The following is a 21,617-nucleotide window of genomic DNA, read 5'->3' as shown; positions in this document are numbered from 1 at the left end:
GGGGGCTGCTTTTCAGGAAGACCCACTCCAGTGTTCCACTCTGATCCGCAGAGTTCAGCTACTCCAAGAGGAAACCCCACAAGGGTGGGCTCCTGGTGTTCTGTTGGGTTCTGGCCTTGACCTTGAGTCTGGGAAACAGTTTGACCTTGAGCTCTTGAGAGACCTGGCTTATGGTGGCTGTACAGTCCTCCGCTGATGCTGTCTGCCCCTCACTTAGCAGGGACTGGGCCTTATGCCCTGGAGAGGGCTGGAACAGGCCGGCCAGGCCAGCCACTGCCCCTTTCCTATTAGCTTTGCCCTTGTTTTCTTTTGGATTACTTTTGCTGGGCATGGTGGCGCACGCCTTTAATCCCAGCACTCAGGAGGCGAAGCAGGTGGGTCTCTTTGAGTCCCAGGTCAGGGCTATATAAGGAGTCTCTCTCTTTCTTTTTCTTACGTGCGTGCGTGCGTGCGTGCGTGCGTGCGTGCGTCAGGTCGTGTGCATGGAGATTAGAGGAGAGTTTACAAGAGTCGGTTCTTTCTCTCCATCGTGTGGGTCCTGGGGATTGAACTCAGGTCGACAGGCTTGGGAAGCAGCGCACTTTACCAGTGAGCTGCCCCTCCAGCCTAACTCGATCTCTTTTGAATAAATCATTGGGTTTTCTTGAAATTTCCTCCTAAAATGCGTGAGGAGAAAAGCAATCCCTGTTGTCTCCATGTAACAGGCAACAGGGTTCTGGTTAATTAGATGTATTTATTTTGGACAGGGTATCTCTGTAAACTTGGCTGGCCTGGGACTCCGCCTGCCTCTGCCTCCTGAGTGCTGGGATTAGAGGTGTGCGCCATTACAGCAGGCTTTATGTAGTTGGGATTCTGACCTCTTTCCTCTCTGGATGGAGAGGAGAGGATCCCTCATTTCCTCCCACCCGCTAAATGGGACGATGGCCTTCTGTGCTTATGACCCATAAAGCAGGAGGCCTGTAGATGTGACGTGCGGGCCTGGGAGGAAATGGTGAATTCTTATCAGTGATATCAAAGGTCATGAGGGAGACTGGTTGAGAACAGGGACGTTGCTCTTCGTAGGTCCATGGCTGTAGACACAGCCCCGGGCAGGGTCTGGAGGAACAGGAGGGTCCAGCGTGTGTCATCTTCCCTTGGGGGAGGGAACCTCCTTTGTTCAGTCCCTCTACTGTGACTGGCCACATCTATACCTCAGAGCTGTTATATAAATTACCACCATCACTTCCATTGTACAGATGGGAAAACTGAGGCCCGGGGAGGTTAAACAACATGTACAGGCAGTGGCAGAGCGGGTTTATTTGTTTGTTTTTAACCCTTGAAGCAAGACCAGGGTGGTGGTTTGGGCCGGGGAGCACTTGACCTAGAGGGGTACAGGACGGGGTGCTGGCCTCAGGGGACAGCAGGTAGGGTCCTCTGATCTGCATGTTCCGGATTAGAAATGCAAACACTTGAGAGAAGAGGGCTTGTTTTCTTGTGTGAGAGATAAGCTCAGGCCTCGGCCTAGCTCTCGGGCAGGCGCTGGGTGAATGTGGAGGGTTAGAAGGGTGTGGGGGAGGTGTCGGGAGAGTGGTGGCTGCCGCCGTGGGCCGAACACACCCCAAGTCCCTTCCACAGGGATCTCTCTGTGTCAGAGGGGTGTTGCTGAGCTGAAGCCGGCAGCCCCAAGGTCTGGTTCCCCCCCCCCCCCGGGATCTGCAGGTGGCAAAGTCACCTTCCCCGATCCCCCGCTCACTGTCCCTCTCTGTCCTTTATTTAGATGGCATCTATTATGGAGACAGTAGATTCGACACTGTGAGCGAATCCGGAACAGCCACGCTGAAAGCCCGGCCCAGAGTCCGGCCCCTGCTGACCTTCCTTCCCCTGGTGAGTTTGCTCAGTGCCCAGGCCTGAGCTCCGGGTCCACTCTGGGTGGTTACCTGGCCCATCACAGACATCAGCCTCACCCTGTCTACCTACATCCTTCTTGATGCCAACCCTGGGAGGCTGCTGGGGCTGGGATTTAGAGCAGGAAGCCTGGGATTAGGGAGAGGCGGGCACCCAGGGGTGGGCACCACTCCGTGCACAGCAGGAGTTATTTTTTACTGATGGCCGTTGGCTTCCTGCCAGGCCCTGAATGCAGTCATGATGTAGTTGGCACAGCGGCTTTCTGTGCCCACTGTAGGAGATGCCACCTGTTAGAGCGTCAGCCAGCCAGAGACAGCCAGCGTGTTTACAATGGGCAGTCAAGAAGGGCTTCCTGGAAGAAGCAGCACAGGAACTTCCTCATTTGGATACATAGTAGTGACACTTGGGAGAAAGGCATTTGAGACAGATTTGTCTGTGTGTATGAAGTACAGGAAACCAAAAACTCGCATCTTTTTTGTTCCAAGATGGATCTTGCTAGCCCCTACTATCCAGAAACTTGCTATTTAAATCTTGAGTGATTTTCCTGCCTCTGCCTCCTAAATGCTAGAATTACAATTTTGCCCAGTAAAACAAACACTTATGTATGTATGTATGTATCATATATGTGTGTATCTGTATATACACATATATGTGTGTGCATATGTACATATATATGCATGTATTTTTATCTGTATGGGTGTTTTGCACCCCAGAGGTCAGAAGAGGGTATGAGAACCCCTAGAGGTGGAATTACAGGCACTTGTGAGCGGCCGTGTGGATGCTAGAAGTCAACCTGAGTCTAGCAGAGCAGTGAGCCATCTCTCCAGGCCCCAGACGTATAGCTTAAAGGCCACAGTTGGGATTTTGCTCTTCGATGAGTAAAAGAACCCAAAGACCGACTCAGGAGTGCCGGCAGGATGGCTCAGTAGGCAAAGGCGCTTGCGGCCAAACCTGACGACTTCAGCTTAAGTTCGATTCCCCGGAACCCACGCAGTGAAAGAAGAGAACCAATTCCTACGAGCAGCCCTCCGGCCTCCACACCCGGGTCGTGGTGTGTGCCGCTTCTCCCCCACACAAAACAAACGAGTGGATGTAAAAAAGAACCGCTGGACGGATGGTTCCGTTCCGTGCCCGGACAGTTGCCAGGCCCTCTGCAGCTGTTCAGTCAAAAGGAAGTGCTGAGGCCAGCCTCGTCTACAGAGCGAGTTCCAGGAAAGGCGCAAAACTACACAGAGAAGCCCTGTCTTTTTGAAAAACCAAAAAAAAAAAAAAAAAAAAAAGGGAAATGCAAGTCTCATGCGTGACTTCAAACTTCTAGGACTTTATTAAAAGTAAAAATAAAATGCCCCATGTGGTGGCTCAGGCCTGTAATCCCAGCACTTTCTGGAGGCAGGAAGATCAGCAGTTCAAGGATAGCCTGGGCTACAGGGGACCTTGGCTCAAAGGGCCCAGAAAACAAAGCAAACAAAAATTAAAAAGAAATAACTGACCCTGGGCTCATGTCCCAGCACAACGAAAACAAACAAAGCTGGATGTGGAGGTCCCTCAACTCCACTGGAACCAGGTCCTCCTCGGCTAGGCAGCAAGTAAAGGCAACCCCGGGCTGTGTCAGAGTCCGTCTCATAAAATCATAACCAACAAGCAAATGACCGGGCCTTTCAGATCTCTCACTTTCTGTTTAAAAGTGACCTCTGAGGCTGCAGCCGCAGTTCAGTTGGCAAAGTGCTTACATGAGGCCCTGGACTCAGCCCCCAGCACCGCAAAAAACCAACAAACAAACAAACCAGGACTGCCTGAGCCTTCCTGTGATCAAAGCAGAGGAAGAAGGATGAGAAGTTCAAGGTCATCTTTACCTATATAATGAGTTTGAGGCTAGCCTGGGCTACATGAGCTCTTGTCCCCCAAACAAAACAACAACAAAAGCAGCCCACAGACAGATACAGAACTGTCACTTCCAACCATAAGAAAAACAAAACAATAACAATAACAACAAAATAGAGCTAGTTCCAGGACAGTCAAAGAAACCCCGTCTCGGAAAACTGAAAAAGGCCAGGCGGTGGTTGCACACGCCTTTAATCCCAGCACTCAAAAGGCCAAGGCAGGGGGATCTCTACCAGTTCCAGACCAGCCAGGACTACATAGTGAGACCCTGTTTCACACCAAACAAACTGACCCGTTGAGATTAATACTAAAATCGGGGAGGTGGTGGCGCATGCCTTTAATCCCAGCACTGGGAGGCAGAAGCAGGCGAATCTCTGAGTTCAAGACCAGTCTCAGAGAGTTCCAGGACAGCCAGGGCTACACAGAGAAACCCTGTCTCAAAAAATAAAATAAATAAATAAATACATAAATAAATAAAAAAGCAAAAAGTCCTGGCCACATTGTTCCCTAAGATCCACACAGCTGTGTACTGTGTGTCGGGGCTGTGGCAGCCACAGATGGTGATGAAATGATGCTGCCGTCCTGTTTCTAGAAGTGAGCTCCATTCTGTCCCCTCACTGGCCCTTAGCCCATGCTGGGGATGGTGGGGTGGGAGATGGCTGACATGCCCTGCCCCTGAACTGGTCGTTTTAATCATGACTGGCCCCTCCCCAGTCACTTCAAGACCCCTGGCTGCAGGGTCAGTGAGACCCCCTCCAGTCCCCTCCATCTTCTCCCACCCACCCACTCTGGGCCTTCTGTGCTGTTATCTCCCCCCCCCCCCAGCACCCCAATAAGGGCGACCCCAGGGAGGCTGGTGGAAGATTCAGGACAGGTTCAGGCTTGGAGGGCTGCTCAGGCCTGGCGCACTGCGGACTTGCCCTGGCGGCATTCTTTCTGGACAAACCAGGATGGCCCCACTGGAGAATGGGAGAGAAGACCCACGTCAAGCCAACAAGTGAAGCCCAATTAGGTCCATGGGCGTGTCCGTCACAGACCGGGAACTGAACCCAGAAGGGAACGTTTGCCACATTCCTCCAGTGCCGGTTAAGTGAGGGGTGGCGGGTGGAGCTGCCGCCCACTCTGTTCACCATTCCAGAGGTCACGCATGCGAACAGAGCCACGCCCTCCAGAGCACGGCCACCCCCAGCCTACACTCCAGGGACTGTAGCCCCGAGACAGGAAATGGCTTGGTTTGGGTCCTGTAGAGCCAAGACTCAGCCCCTACAGCCAAATACCCCTCAGACTACCCCAACCTTCCCTCCATGCCCCACCAGGCGGCTTCTGTCTTCCCCTTTCAGGACCCTTGACACAAATCGCTAGGGTCTCCCTGGCTCGGCCCCCTGGATCCCTGTCCTGCGGCCTCTTGGCTCTTGGACCCTTTGAGGCTTTAATAAAATGACTTCAGAGGGTCCGAGGTGAGTCTTAGCTGAGGCCTCTCAGGCCCCTGAAGCCTGCCTCTGGTGTTCGCTGAGTTCAGACCCCTTGGCCTAATTGCGGCTCTCGGAGCCTGAGCCTGCTTCAGGTTACGGGTCTGGAGGAGCTGCGCGCATCGCTCACCACCTGCTCCGGGAGAAGGGCCGTTGAGCAGCTCATTTTCTCCTATCTGATCTCAGACCCCTTCCATAGCTCTGGGCTTTCTTCCAGTGCCTCAGATGTGTGCGGGCTCACGCACACAGACGACACACCGGCCCCCAGCCCGTGTCAGTGTGGGAGGGGCCCTGGGCCAGCACCTGAGCCTTGTTCCTTCTGCCTGACATTGTACCAAACCTCTGAGGACCTCCGCCCTTCCCTACCCTGCAGAAGGCTCCGATCAGGCCAGGGGGCCAGGAAGGGAGTCACCAAGCAGGTGACAGGCCCAGCAAGGGTCCCCTCATCTTCAGGACCTTTCAAGAGCCAGCCAGGGGATGTGTTCAAAGAGAGGTTGCCCTCCAATGTCCTCCCTCAAAGAAATACTTCCTCGGGTGTCTATAACCAAAGGCCGATCATGAAACGGACCCTTGGGTTCCTTGGTGACCAGACTGGGCTCTGGGATTGGTCATCAGGTACCTGTCCCCAGTGCCAGCCCTGCCTTGAGTTGTGGAGTGACGAGGGCCAGCTCCTTTCTCTCCAGGCCTCTGATCCCTCGCCCTTTGGTGGGGTTACTGTGAATGGTCCTAGGTGTCCCCAGCTGTGACTTTCTGTGCTAAGTGACTCACCCTGTAAGCCACACAGGAGGGAGCATGGTAAACTCTTACACAAGCTCAGGTTGCTTCCTGGGGATCAGCCTTCCCGGGGGAGGTTTGCTTTCTAGCCACCAGGGCCACCCACCTCACGCTTCTGGGGGCTTCTGAGGTTTAGAGCCACCAGAAGGCAGAAGTGGGCGGACCCCAGCTGTCATCAGGATGAGAATGTACTGCCCCTGTGGTGGTGGAGGTGGTGGTGGTGGTGGTGCATGCTGGGATTCCCATTACTCGGGGCCAGAGGGAGCAGGATTGAAAGTTAGAGATCAGTCTGGGCTACAGGTAGCAGGACCTTGTTTCCAAATACAGATAAATAAGAGCTGGGGTGTGGCTCAGCAACAGCACCCCCCTAGCATGTACAGTACGCTGGGTTCACTCCCTGGTGTGGGGCGGGGAACAAGAACATGGGGATCTGGGCCTGGGAGCGAACTCGGTGGATAAAGGTCTTGCCGCCGAGCCTGACGGATGGCCTGAGTCAATCCCTGAGCCCCAAATGGTAGAAGGAGGCAGCCGGCTTTTGAGAGCTCATTTGTGGGCATGGCATTTGCACACAAAATAAATAAATGTAATAATAATGATGATAACAATAATAAAAAAGAATGCTAGACCCAAGGAAGGAAAGGCCTGCCCTGGACAAGAGCAACAGAGTCCAGGCTTGGTGGCCCACACCTTTAATCCCAGCACTTCAGGCTGAAGAGGGAGGATCTATGTGAGTTCTAGGACAGCCAGGGATCCACAGAGAGACCCGGGCTCAAAACAAATAGAGCTGGGTCTTTGCCACAGGCCTCTGGGAGAACAATCTCTTCCCAAGGTCCTTGGGGAAACGGAGCCCCAGCTCAAGGCAGAGCCTGCCCTACACAGCCGCTGATCGAAAGATTGTGCTCTTCTCTGGGGTGACCTCTTCTCCTCACCCCATCTGATCCGGTCATCCCCAGGCTGATGCTTATGAGAAATTAGAAATGAAATGCCCATGTGGTAAATATGGGCAAACTGGCTGGACAGGTCTGGGGGTGCCCAGGGCGGTGAGAGCTCCCTGGGTTGCCCTACCCTCTGAGTCACACAGACCTGGCATTGCCAAGAGGAGGCATCCCTGAGCTGCGGAGAGACCTGTCTTCTCCGGGCCCCCTCCCTCTAGTCCTTGGTCACCTGGGAGCTCAAGAAAATAGCTGAAGGCCTACTGTGGAGCCTGCCCAGCCATTTTGGGAGCTCATCCCTAAACTCAAGGCCCAGACAAGGCAGTGTGGGTTTGACTGACTCATGTAGGTGACGTTGGAGGAGAGGTTATGGGGTAAGAGGTGTCAGAGGCCTGCAGAGAGAACAGAGTTGGAGCGTGTGCCCCTCCCCCACCCACCGGACCCTGTTACTCACAGGAACCCCAACTCAGCCCCCCCAGAGCCAGCGCCACCCTCGCCCTTACCTATAAACAGCTGCCTCTTGGCTAGCCCCCAGGGCTCCTGAGCATTCACCACAGTGGCCGCCTCAGGAGGGTTGACCAGGAAGAGGAGAAGTTAAAACCGGACTCAGGGAATTTAAGCAGACAGCTCTGGAATCAGGTCTGGAAGACAAGAGTGTGGACGTCAAGGACTTGTCCCTTTGGCCCTGCTTACTCCTTGCCCTGGAGGGAAGGGCCAGAGCTGAGACCTGGGACACAGGCACAGCAGCTCTGACACCAAGAGGCAAGGAGCAAGGGGACGTGGGGACACTGAGATCGTTTTCAGACTCACGCATCCCAGGCTAGCCTTGACTACAGTACCAATGATTACCCTGCACTTTTAATAATTAATTTAAACTTCTTTCTTTGTTTGTTTGTTTATTGAAACAGACTCTTACTACAGGCTTCAAACTCAGAGATCCTCCTGCCTCTGCTTCCTAGTGCTGAAATTAAAAGTGTTAGGCATTAATTTACCTTTTTCTTTTTCTTTCTTTCTTTTTTTTTTTTCTTTTGGTTTTTCGAGACAGGGTTTCTCTGTGTAGCTTTGCGCCTTTCCTGGAACTCACTCTAGCCCAGGCTGGCCTCGAACTCACAGAGATCTGCCTGGCTCTGCCTCCCCGAGTGCTGGTAATTTACCTTTTTAAAATTACATTTATTTCTTTATTTAGTGTTCTCTCATGCTTTAGTGTGTGCGAGGAAGCCAAAGAACGTGTGTGAGTTAGTTCTCAGCTCCGTCATGTGGGTCCTGGGGATTGAATCAGGTCATCAGGCTGTGTGGCGAGGATCTTTGCTGCTGAGTTATCTTGCCAGCGCAACCTTGAACTCCTGGCCCTCCTGTCTCCACTCTGGAATGCTGGAATTGCAGGCATGCACTGCTGTCTGATTTATTCAGTGCTGGGAATCCACCCCAGAGCTTTCTATGTGCTAACTAAGCATGCTGAGCATTCGACCAAGCCAGCCACATCCCAGCTGAACCCATGGCTTCATGCAGCCTGGCAAGCACGCTGCCAAGCAAGGTGTCCCCGGGCCAACTAAGCTCATTTCTAAAATCGCCCACTGGAGTCTGATTTCAGAGAAACTAGATGCCAGGGAGACCACACAGCTGTCCTCAGGCCTGTACCACGCCCTGCCTTGAGCGCCCCCTACCCCCACCCCCACCCCGCACTGTCCTTGGCCAAAACCCCTACACAGCCCCCCACAAGGCAGTGACAGCCAGCTGGCCTTCACTCAGCTGAGCCCCTTGGTTGCCTGGAAATTTTTCCTTGTGACTCCCACTGTGGGTGGGCCTGGGTCTCATTCGGGAGCAGGGTCTTCTCCCTCCCCATGCCTCTCACAGTTGGAGCCTCCGTCGTCTCCAGGACGCTGACAGGCCTCAGGAGGAGGCTGGTGAGGAAGGTTTTCAGGCTGCAGTGAACAACTCTCAGAGCTCTCTGACACCAAGGTCAGCCGTGCATTTCCTGCTCGCCCAGCCTCCAGGGATGTGCCCTTGGCTGGACCCTTAGGAATCCCTGGCATGAGGATGTGCGTCGCAGGGCAAGAGAAAGTCAGCGGGATGGGATGGAGCCATGTTGTTGAGTCCTGCTCCCTGAGCTCCTGCTGGCCGCAGGGGTGAGCAGCAGACTCGAAGGCAAACTCGGGGGGGTGGGGGGTGGGGGCTTCCTCTTCTCTTCCACCCTAAAATTATAGCAAAAGTACCGGAGAGGATCCTGGGGACTTGCCCCTGACCCTAGGGAAGCATCCTTTTCCTCAACACATGCCTACAGAGGCGTCACAGGGCTGTGCTCTCTGCAGAGAATCTGGATTTCCAGGCTCTTACTAACCCACAGAGGGGTCCGGTTGTTGCTGCTTAATTACATTTTCTGAGGTTTACTTATTTTATGATGTGAGTGTTTTGCCCACATGTATGTCTGTGCTGTGTGTGTGCTACCCACGGAGGCCAGAAGAAGGTATTGGATCTCCTGGAACTGTAACAACAGTTGTGAGGCACCCACCTCCTATGTGGGGGTGCTGGGAATCGAACCAGGTCCTCGGAAGGACAGCTGTGCTCCTGACAGCTGAGTTGTCTTTCTAGCCTCCTGAGTTTTGATTAGACACAGGAACCTTCTTCCTCTGGCCTGTTTTTCTGTGGGCACACACCTCAGCCTCTGTAGTCCAAGGCAGGTGGGGGTCACTCCACTTTACAGAGTACAGGCGAGGAGGCACTCAGGGAGCTGACAGTGACGGGTGCTGTCTCGGCCTTTGCGACACTTTATTTGGTTGTTGTTTAGAACAGGACTTCATGTAGCCCAAGCTGGCCTTGAACTCAATGTTCCTCCTGCCTCTATTTCCCAAGTGCTGGGATTATAGGAGTTCGATACTACACCCAGCTCATATTCTGTTTTTGTGGGTTTTATTTTGAGACAGGGTCTCCGTATGTAGCCCAGGCTAGCTTCAGACATGTATTACTCCCCTGCCTCCGCTGTCCAAGTGTGGAGATCACAGGCATGGGCCACCAGGCTGAAGGACACTGACTGTGGGCTCTACTTCCGTTCAGTTTAGCCCTTCAATACACAGACCTACTCTGTAGTCCAGGCTGGCCGGGGCTTAGCCTGCTCTTCCTGCCTCACCCTGCCATCTAGCTGAGTGGACTGAGTCTGAGCCAAACACCCTACAACCGTAATAACTTTTAAGAATCAGAACAGTGTTGGGTGGTTTTGTTTTGGTTTGGTTTGGTTTGGTTTTTTTAAATGAATTAAATACAATCACTTGTTAAGAAAAGAGACTGAAAGACTGCAAGATGGCTCAGTAGGAAAAGGCATTTACCACCATTTCTGATGACCTAACTTGATCCCCGAGCCCCCCATGGTGGAAACAAAGTGATTCCCACAGGTTGTCCTGTGTGCACCCCCCACACATACATATATACACACAAACATAATAGATAGATGGCATTTAAGAAGGCGCCAGGTGTGGTGGCGCACGCCTTTAATCTTGGCGTTTGGGAGGCAGGGGCAGGTGGTTCTTTGTGAGTTCAAGGCCAGCCTGGTCTAGAGAGGGAGTTCCAGGACAGCCAGAGTGACACAGTAAGACCCTGTCTTGGGGGGTGGGGGGGAAGAAGAAAGGAAGGAAGGGTAGCTGGATACAGTGACTTAACGTATATAATCTGGCATGTGGGAACAGAAGCAGGAGGATCAGGAGTTCAAGGCTGACCTTGGCTACATATGGACTTAATGACCAGCTTACAGTGGAGAACTGGAGAAGGAAGGGAGAAAACAGCGTGGGTCTCCTCAGAGTGGTGCTTCCGTCCACTGCCAGCCCTGCCCACACAGTTGGCTCACAGGCTGTGACCTCCCTGAGCTCAGGCACCGCTCAGGCACCGCCATGGGCCTCTGTGAAGGGAGCAAGGCGGCCCACGGCTGTACTTCTGGGTGTTGTCTGCTTGGGGAGACGAGGAAGTGCTGAGGCTGTTTCATGACGTTCTTGACTGGCAGAGCCAGGCTGGACTCTGCCCCGGGCACTGCGTGAGGTGCCTGCCACGGCAGGAGAGGGTGTGGCCCCGACGGCTCAGGCGCTCCTCGGAGCGCTCTTTGCTTGTTGCCCATAGGCCAGTTCTCTCCACGGAGGGGTGGGCGGCCACCCCTTACTCACAGGGCACTGAGACACAGGCTCATCCCCGCACACAGCGTCTTGGACAGTCTGCTATTTTATCAGTGAGAGGCCAAGGACAGGGTGGTGCTGAGGTGAAGAGGGTAACACACACATGCACACACCGCACACACACCACACACACCGCACACACACCACACACACCACATATGCCATACACACACCACATACACATAACACACCCGCCATACACACACACACATACACCACACACCATACATACACACACCACATACACACACACCACATACACACCACACACGCCATACATACACACACCATACACACATACATACACCACACACACACACCACATATACACATACCACACCCGCCATACACACACACCACACACCATACATACATATACACACACACACACCACATATACACATACCACACCCGCCATACACACACACCACACACACACCATACATACACACACACACACACACACACACACACACACACACACACACACACGATGCATAACTGCATATTCACAGGTCAGAGGACAACTTTGTGGACTTACTTCTCTTACTTCCACCTTTATGGGGTTCTGGGAATTGAATTCAGTTTGTAGGCTTGCATTATTGGGCAGCAAGCACATTATTGTCTAAGCCATCATGTTGGCCCAGAGGAAGGATATAACTTTGCTTTTATTTTTCTGAGGCAGGGTCTCATATAGCCAGGTTACTGTTAAATGTGATCCTCCTGCCTCTACTTCCCAAGTGCTAGAATTACAAATGTGCACCACCATGTCCGGCTAAGCCTTTTAATGTGTGATACAATTTTTAAACACACGGAGGACAACCTCAGGCGTTGGTCCTGAGGTGTCTTGGTCTCACTTCTGCTGCCGTGACAAAGCGCGCTGACAGAAAGCAGCTTAGATGAGAAAGGATTTATGGGTTGTAACAGTTTCCGGTTACAGTCCATCCACCCTGGAGAGATCACAGCGGCAGGAGCCTGGGACGGTTGCTCACGGCACACCCACGGCCAAGAGCAGAGAGGATGCATGCACACTTAGTGCTCATGTAGCTTCTCGCTCTTCAGTCCAGGGCTTCACCATGGAATGGTGCTGCCCACCTTCAAGCTGGGTCTTCCTACATCAATTAAGCATTCAATACAATTCACAGATAGCCCACAGGCCAGCCTGCTCTAACCAGGTGATCTGGGTTGTGTCCAGTAGACAGGTAAGCTAACCATCGGAGTCTTCCAAGTCTTGCATCTTTTGTTTGAGAGTCTCTCACCAGCCTGGAACTCCAGCATGTATGCCAGACTGCTTGACCCTTGACTCGCCCCCCTCTTGTTTAATCTCTCTCTCTCTCTCTCTCTCTATATATATATATATATATATATATATATATATATATATATATGTATACATATACACACACACATATATCTTTTAAATTTATTTTGGCTGGGCAGTGGCTGGTGGTGCATGCCTTTAATCCCAGCACTCAGGAAGCCAAGGGATTTCTGAGTTCGAGGCCAGCCTGGTCCACAGAGCGAGTTCCAGGATAGCCAGGGCTACACAGAGAAACCCTGTCTGGGAAAAAACATAAGAAAACAAAACTGTATTTTGTGTCCTTGTGACTCTCTTAAGAGCTGAGAAATTGGGACTTTTACCCCCAGTCCTCCTAGCATGCTGCTTAGGGAGACAGAGTCTGGAAACATTCCAGAAGGTAGTGCTGATGACATATGTTATCTGGTAAGCTGTGTACAGTCAGCAACTGCCAACTGTCCCTGAATGCTCTTCATGGCACACCCCTCCCCCCTCCAGGATCATACACAGCCTGCAAATGCATCTCCAAGCCCTTCTCGTGTGTGTGTGTGTGTGTGTGTGTGTGTGTGTGTGTGTGTGTGTCACAGCATGTGTGAGGGAGTCAGAGGACACCCTCGGGTGTTGATCCTCACCTTGTATCTTGTTTGAAGCAGGGTCTCTGGTTGCACCCGGGCTAGGCTTCTCGTGGGTTTTAGGGTATTAGAACTCGGGTCTCATGCTTACATAGTAAGTGCTTTCCCCACAGAGCCATCTCCCCAGCCCCAAAGCCTCTTCTTGAGGCTTTGCCTCAGTTCCCAGACTCCAAAGCCTGAGCTCTTGCCCATTCACACCAGACGGTGCAGCTAGTCCTTAGGGGGCGGCTGTGGAGAGCCAAATGCCCAGCCGGGGCTCCACGGACCTGGGTCTGGTAGTCCTGTTGTATGCTTTAAGTTACTTCTCAAATGCTTCTGAGTGTCATTTCCTCATCTAGTGAATACAGGGGACATCTTTCCATCGAGGGTGACTAAGAGGGTGTGTTCACAGGAGCGTTCTTATTAGAAATGAAGGGGGGCACTGGGGATGTGGGGTGGCTCAGTTGTCAGAGTGCCTGCCTAGCATGCACAAAGCCCTGGGTTTGATCCCCAGCACCACAGGAGCCAAGTGTGCTGGAAATCTCTGGAATCCCCATGAGGCACGGGGAAGGTGAAGGCAGGAAAACCAGAAGTTCAAGGTCATCTTTGCTCTGTAGTGACTTAAAGGAAGGTCAGTCTGTGCTATCACAAAAGAAGGGAAGCAGAAAGAAGAAAAATAAAGAGGGCAGGGAGGGGACTGTCGGAGGAGAATGTGAGATGCTGTAATAGTCCAGTGGGAACGGAGAGTAGGCTTGGGGACCAGAGGCCAGGCCACTGAGACCCTTCAAAAGCACCGTGTGGTGCTCAGCCGATCTTCAGAGCCGCAGGTGTGTGCACTTTGTTGATCTATGGAAATGTGTGTTGGGGGGATAGGATGCAAACCGCCTCCCAAGCCGGCACCTGTGTCAACAGCCCTGCTCTGTTCCGTTTGGAGAGCAGAAGGCACCTGCACTGTTTCCAAAGGCCCGGTTCACCACTTACTTTGTTCCTGTAAATTCCTGATGAAAGCCTGGAGTAAACAGGAGGTCGGGATGTGGCTGTTAGCTTTGGGCCACTGGGTGGCCAGAAGTAGTCACTGCAGGGTTCTTTCCTTAGGTTTGGGGTCGTTTCCAGGAATTGGTTCTCTCCTTCCCTTCTGGGTCCCAGAGACCCAGCTCAGCTCAGTCGGCCTTGGCCACAGCACCTTTACCCTCCGAGCTGTCACCAGCCCCTGTTTTTGTTTTGACAGGGTCTTAGTATAGCCTGGAACTTACTATATAGACCAGGACGGCCTTGATCTAGAAATAAAGGCATGTGCCACCATGCCTGGCTCCTTGGTTTGTTTTTAATGGAGATTTTCATTCATATATAGTTGATCTTCGTCCTTGCTGATTCCAGATTTGCAAATCTGATCTGTAACTAGACAGCTAATACTTACGTTGCTATGCGGTTGTTCTCATACATGCATAGAGAGATGAACAATTTGACTGGCAGCCCCAAAGCTTACATCTCTAGCTGAGGACAGACAATAGGACACTTGGCTTTTTTTTTTTAAGCCTCATGTTTCTCAAGCGGGCGTCAAACTCACTATACAGCTGAGGATGTCCTTGAACTTCCTACCCTGTGTACTGAGGTGACAAGCATGGTTTTTGCAGTGCCGGGCCTCGAACTCAGGCCTCTGTGTATACGAGGCAAACACTACCAGTTGAAATGTATCTGCAGCCCAGATTCATCGTTTAAAATTCACTCTTAGGGCTGGAGAGATGATTTATCGGTTAAGAGCACCTGCTGGGGGCTGGAGAGATGGCTCAGTGGTTAAGAGCACTGATTGTTGTTCTTCCAGAGGACCTGGGTTCAGTTCCCAGCATCCACATGGCGGCTCACAACTGTCTGTAACTCCAGTTCCAGGGGCCTGATACCTTCATTCCAATGCACATAAAATAAAATTAAATAATTTCTTTACAAAAAGAAGAGGAAGTGTGTAAGGCTAGACAGATGGCTGGCTGTTAAGAGCACAAATGCCCTGCCCTCGCAGGGGACCCAGGTTCAATTCCCAGCATCCACGTCGTCATTCTCAAGTGTGTGTAACTCTGGCCTCTTCTGGCCTCCGTGGGTGCTGCACACACAATGAATTAATGAAATGAATCTAAACTAAAGGAATTCTCTCTAACGTTTTCACATCCTTACGAGGTTGGACAGTCTCCGCATCCCTGCGGTGTCTTCAGCAATACAGCGGACTCGCAGCCGGGGTCAGAGCTCCAGCTGGCCCTGCAGCCAGCGCTCCGTGAGCCCTGACCTCTTTCTGGTCTCTTTCAGAACGCCCAGGAGAACCACGGGCTGGCTGTGCCCACACCCTCGGTCCCAGAGGACTTCGCAGGCAAAGAAGTAGGAGGTAAGAGGACTCTGATCTTGTGGCTTCTCCATCTTTCCTTCCTCTGTGGGCCCTGAACTCCAAAAAACAAACACCTACCCCACCTTCCCAGCGGGAGACAAAGTCAGAGTCGTGGGCCTCTGAGCCACTGGCCGACGTGGGTGAGGACAGTGGCTGGGAGATGCCGAGAGCGAGAGCCGTGGTCGGCTAAGACCCATTTGAGTCTTAGTGGGGAGAAGGGTGGAACCAGGTCACAGCAAGACCTCTGGGGTCAGACACCTGTCTCAGCTCTACCCTGATTAGCTCTGTCCCTGGGACGACGCTCGCCCTGCCTGGGAACAGCAGTGCCAACTCGAGGACTGAATGTGTGGGATGGATGGAAGCCACGTGGTGTTAAGGTGTCTGCTCACACCTGGCCAGGCACATCCCATGTTACGCAGAGCAAAGGTTATGGAAGACGGCTGGGATCTCACTCACTGCTTCCCTGCCCCTCCCCGCATTGGCCACGTGGGATTTCCTTAATTAGCCTAGGCAGGTTTTCACCCCAGGGTCTGCATCTCGGCCCCTCCTACCGCCCCTCTGCTGCAAGGTCACCTTCTCAGTGGAGCCTTCCTAATGAAATGGCACCCCCCAGCACCCTTCCCCTGCTGCTTTTATTACTGCCTTTACCACGGTAATGATTTACTAATGTATGGCGTCCGTGGTCTGTCTGGTTGACCCCTTAAGGAATAAAGTTTAGGGGCTGAGCAAGTTGCAGAGTGTGTAGAGGCCAGAGGTCAACCTCACCTAGCATGAACAAAGCCCTGGGTTCGAACCCTGGGACAAAACAAACAAGAATAAGCTTTAGTGAGAGGTATCTGTTTGTTCACTGCTGTCGGGACCCCAGGTGCTCCATTCCAGGCCCCCCTTGTTCAGGATCACCAGCTAAGAGACGCCTTCCCAGGCACCCTTTCTCAGGCTGCTGTCTGCTCTCCCACTTGGAGTGGGAAGAGTGTGAAGGAGGGAGGCAGACTCTTCTGGGGCTGCGGCCCAGGAGGAGAGGAAGACGGCTGCGTCCAGGTGTCCATCTCCGTAGCCACATTGCCCTGGGTACCTTCCTTCCTCTGTGCCATCCACCAGTCCAGACCCTGACGCAGAGGTTCTAAATGACGTGACTAAGTGGGTCCCTACAGTCTCCGCTCCCCAAAGCATGAGTCGTCTGTTTGTGAGGCGCCTTCCTCCTCGCTTTCACCGTCCCCACCTCTCCATGATCCCTGATCTGTCCCCTCTTCCTCTTTTTTGTTTGTTTGTTTTTTCTAGACAGGGTTTCTCTGTGTTGCCCTGGCTGTCCTGGAATTCACTCTGTAGACCAGGCTGGCCTTGAACTCACAGAGATCCACCTGCCTCTGCTTCCCAAGTGCTGGGATTAAAAGTGTGAGCCACCGCTGCCTGGCTCCCTTTTTTTAAATGTGCATGTGCACCTGTTAGTGTGTATGTGTGCATAGTATACATGTGTATCTGTTAGTGTATGTGTGTATAGCATGCATGTGTACCTGTTTGTGTGTGTATATATAGTATGCATGTGTACATGTTAGTGTGTGTATAGTATGCATGTGTATCTGTTAGTGTGTGTGCATATATAGTATGCATGTGTATATGCTTGTGTGTGTATATATATAATATGCACGTGTACCTATGTGTGTGTAGTATGCATGTGTATCTGTTAGTGTGTGTGTGTATAGTATGCATGTGCAGGTGTGTGAGGAGGCCAGACGTGTTTTCTCTCTTCTCTTTCCACCCTATTTTTTTGAGGCAGGGTCTTTAACTGAGCCTGGATCTTGGAATTGTGCAGGACCAGGTGGCCAGCGGGCCCCGGTGACTGGCCTGCCCCTGCTTCCGGGCACTGCTGACAGGAGGCCACCACACCAGCTCCGTGGGTGCCAGGGCTCCGAACCCAGGTCGTCAAGCTCACACTGCAGGCCTTACTCACGGGCTCATCTCCCCAGCTTCCCTTTTTCTTTCTTTCTTTTTGTTCTTGTTTGTTTGAGACAGTCTCACTCTGTAGCCCAGGCTGGCCTTGAACTCATGGCAATTCTCCTGCCTCAGTTTCTCAACTATTGAGATTGTAGGAATGAGCCACCACACCTGGCTTCCCTGAGGCACTGGGAACCACAGTAACCTCAAAGAACTCTTTCCACGGGCTTACACGATTTAGTGTAAGCCCCAAAGCCTGCTCCGGGGCCTGGAGTGGGAGTCACCCTATTACAGTAACAGAGGACCGACCGCTCCTGGGACAGCTCAGGACATAGGGGCATTGCCGCTTCCTCGGTCAGGTTTGGGATGGAAGAATTGGGAGAACTAGCGTTTCTTGGCCAGCCCCCCCTCCTGTGCCCGGCACAGAGATTGGCAGATGGCTCGGCAGGTAAGGCGAGCCACCAAATCTGAGCCGAGCTCAGTGGTGGGAGGAGAGAACGTATTCCCATAGTTGTCCTCAGACGTCCACAGCCATGCCATGGTAACCCCCACCCCCTACACACTCGTGAAAGCAAGAAACAGACAGAAAGAGAGAGCCTTGTTAGAAGAGGCAGGGGACCGGCTCAGCTCCACCTCTCCGCCTCTCTTCTTTCAGGTACCAGCTCACTGGTGAACGGCAACCTCCGGCTGTACAGCTCTGTGGGCGACCTGAGGCCTGTACACTATGACCTCGACTCGTCCATCCCCCCACCTCCCCCAGGCCCAGCCCCAGGGCCACCCCAGGACACTTCGCAGCCTCCAGGGGAGTCCCCTCCACCACCACCTCCGTCTGTCCCTCCTCCTCCCCCTCCCCTGCTGGCGGAGCCCCCACCCCCACCCAGCACGGCCCCACCCCCACCCCCAGTACTGGACACTTTATCTCCCTCGGCTGCCCTCTCCCCGCCATCGACACCTACCCCTCCAGACTTCATCCCCCCCGCCCCACCCTCAGCTTTCCTGAGCCCCCCTCCGCCTTCTTTGCCAGCCCCAGGACCCCCAACTCCAGTCTCCCCTCATGCAACTGGAACACGGATTATCAAGTGGAAATCAGAAGTAGCACTCAATGGCAGGCAGCCAGAAGACCCCAGGACCAGCCCCCCCAAAAGCCCCGCTGAACTGAAGGGGAGCCACCTAGGGCCCAGCCCCGAATCCCACCTCACCTTCCCCAGGTCATTCAAGGTGCCTCCCCCAACTCCAGTCAGGACCTCGTCTATCCCGGTTCAGGAAGCACCAGAAGAGGAGGAAGCCAGCCAGAAGGCCTCGGCACACTTCCCCCTGCCTCCCAGCTTCAACATCCGCCCTGCATCTCAAGTTTATCCAGACAGGGCCCCAGAGCCAGAGCATCCCAGAGAGCCCAGGCTTGAGACATCAGGCAGCCCCAGGCTCAGGCAGTCTGAACCCCAGACAAATGGACAAGCTGGAGTTCCACCTCCAGCCCCTCCCCTGCCCCCAGCTGCTCCCCCACTCCCTCCACCTGCCCCTCCCCTGCCCCCAGCTGCTCCCCCACTCCCTCCACCAGCACCCTCTCTTCCCCCAGCTGCTCCCCCTTTGCCTTCTACTGAGCAGGCAGCCCCCCCATCTTCTGGACTTATGAAGACCCCCAAATCCAGCTCACCTACTCTCCACCCCAAATCCAACCCCCCCACTCTGGAGGACACAGACTCATCAGAACCAGTGGACTGGAGAGACCCCCGGCAGATGGAAAAACTTCGAAGTGAGTTGGCAGCCTATCTCTGTGGGTCCAGGAGAGAGGATCGGTCACTCGGCCACAGGCCGGTCCCTCCAGTGGCCTTGAAGGACAAGGAGAGCAAGAAGGGGCCCAGCCTATCAGAGGAGGCGGCTCCTCCGAGCCTGCCCGAGAAGACACACCCATGTGGTCCTGTGAAGAGCCCCTCCAGCAGCAGCAGCCTGCCAGAGAGAGAAGCCACCAGCAGCCTGCCCCTACCCCCTGTGGACTACATCCCCCAGGGTGCCCCAGCCCCCCCTGTGGACTACATCCCCCAGGGTGCCCCAGCCCCCCCTGTGGACTACATCCCCCAGGGTGCCCCAGCCCCCCCTGTGGACTACATCCCCCAGGGTAGCCCAGCCCCCAGTGTCAGGCAGATCCGGAACGAGCTGGAGGCCCGCTTTGCCTCCTCCGCGGAGAAAGAGGCCAAGCCCGGCAGAGCATCTCTGCCGCCCAAACCCCGGCTGGAAGGGGGGAGGATCTTTGAAAACGGCACTGTGAGTGGCAGACTCCAAAAGCCTGTCACCAAGAATCCACCCCAGCTGGCGGCCACCCCTCTGCCTGCCACGCCACTCCAGTCCAAGATTCCACCTGGGCCAGCAGCCCCACCCAAGGCCACACCTGGGCCAGCCACACCATTCAAGCCTGCACCCGGGCAGGCCACACTGCCTAAGACCACACCTGGGCCCGCCTTGCCACTCAAGCCTACGCCTGAGCAGACCACATCACCCAAGGACCCACCAGGGCAGGCCACAGCACCCAAGGACCCACCAGGGCAGGCCACACCACCCAAGGACCCACCAGGGCAGGCCACACCACCCAAGGACACACCTGAGCTGTCCGTCACATCATCTCAGCTGATTGCCAAGAAGGACCTTGTCCCAGTGAGGCAGAGAGAAAAGCCAGAATCTCAAGAAAATGGAGTGGCCACCCAACTGTCCACAAATGGAGCGCTCTCACCTCCAGCCCTCCCACCAAAGATGTCCACTGGTGGAGAGGAGGTACCATTTCTCTACAGAACCCATCGCAGCCAGAACAGCCACAGCCGAGGGGTTGCTGTGGTAATTCCCACTCGGGCCAGAGGGGAGGCCACAGGCTCCGGGGGACAAGCGGACGAAAAGGAGCCGGAAAGCCATCCAGCCAAACCTCTTACCCCAGTCCAGCCTGACGACCAACTCCTCAGACACCCGGTGACCGGGGAGGTGGTGGAGCGGGGCTCCCCAATGGCCCTGCTCCTCGCAGCCAGACAGAGGGCACAGAAGACCAGGCCTGGAGGGCCTGCCATGGGACTGGGTCGGTCCTCTCTGCCAGGGAGTCTCCGTGACCATAGCAACCAAACAGAGACCAGCTCTGACAGCATCTTTTACAGAGGTAGCCGGCCCAACTCCTTCCTCGTGGTCCCTAAGGTACCCAGCGAGACAGAGGGCTCCCACCTGACCTCAGCACGGCCCGCTGGACCCGGCCAGTGGAAGCCCCAGCAGGGGCGAGACACACAGGGCCCAGAGCCAACCCATAGGCATGGGTGGACCAAGGCGGAGTCCCCGACCGCTGTGGCCCGGGAAAGACCCGCTCCCTCAGGCTTGCCCCCGAGCCGCGCCCTCCCCAAATCCTTCTCTTCTCCGCCCTCTCCTTCCTACAAGAGGGAAGAGGAAGAAGAGGAGTTCAGCTTTGATATCATTCCGCCGCCGCCAGAGTTCAGCAATGACCCTGAGCCCCCCGCCGCCCCCGGGCTGCAGCATCAGGGCCGTCGCGGGTCCCCACCCAGGAGCCACTTCTCGGACCTGGGGCAGCCCCTGGACGCGGGCCCCGGGGCCCATCCGGCTCGCGGCTTCTCGCGCTTTCCCGGCGGCGCCCAGTACCCCGGGCTCGGGGGCCTGGATCGCTTCTCCGGCAGCGGACGCTCGCTCATCAAGAAACGCCTGTACGTCGGGGAGCCCCACCGCAACCCCGGGACGCCCCGCGGCGCCACTGGCCGCAGCCTGAGCTCCCCTAACTGCTTCGGGCCGCAGCCCGGAGGCCCCGAGATGCGACGGGTCAACTCGGCGGGCCGCGGGGCCCCCGGAGGCCTGCACGCGCGGAGGCTGTCGCTGGAGGGCGCCCGAGGCGCCGCCGAGGTCAAGTACAAGGCGCCCGGCGGCGGAGCCGGTGGCGGCGGCGGCAAAGCCGGCGACTATGGCTTCGTCCCAGCCAAAGGCAGCAGGTGAGCTGGGGAAGGATCTCCGCGGGTTCGCGACATGGGATGCGTGAACAGAGTTAATGCCAAGCGCACGGCTATAGCTTGCGACTACGAGAGAATGGAGAAAGGCCCAGATACCTGGAGAGGGGGCTGTTGGCTGGCTCCTTCCCAACACACCTCTTCCCTCTCCTCCCGCCCTCTGGAGTTTCAGGGCTTCAACTCAGTGTTGAGGAAAGGGAGACCTAGCGGACCAGGTGGAAAGATGGATAGAGACGCAGGCTGGGAGCCAAGGAGTCTGAGTGAGCACAGGGTGCCAGGGGTGTCTGTCTGTCTGGTGCGCTTGGTACCCCCTGGAGTCCAGAAGTCCATCA

General features: G+C 54.6%; 1 protein-coding gene across 1 annotated transcript in view; it reads left to right on the top strand.

The window, feature by feature from the left end:
- C16_21H6orf132 (chromosome 16_21 C6orf132 homolog) overlaps positions 1-21,617 on the top strand; it is a 30,948-nt gene that overhangs the window by 7,792 nt on the left and 1,539 nt on the right. The window contains exons 2-4 of the mRNA XM_037199699.1: positions 1,757-1,863; positions 15,298-15,373; positions 17,961-21,270. Coding sequence (XP_037055594.1) covers positions 1,757-1,863; positions 15,298-15,373; positions 17,961-21,270 — 3,493 coding nt within the window. The remainder of the gene's footprint in view (positions 1-1,756; positions 1,864-15,297; positions 15,374-17,960; positions 21,271-21,617) is intronic.

The sequence above is a fragment of the Peromyscus leucopus genome, chromosome 16_21 (assembly GCF_004664715.2).
Source record: "Peromyscus leucopus breed LL Stock chromosome 16_21, UCI_PerLeu_2.1, whole genome shotgun sequence".
In the NCBI taxonomy this organism is placed as follows: domain Eukaryota; kingdom Metazoa; phylum Chordata; class Mammalia; order Rodentia; family Cricetidae; genus Peromyscus; species Peromyscus leucopus.
The sequence above is the reverse complement of the archived record's forward strand: the minus strand, read 5'-3'. Positions and strand labels throughout refer to the sequence as shown.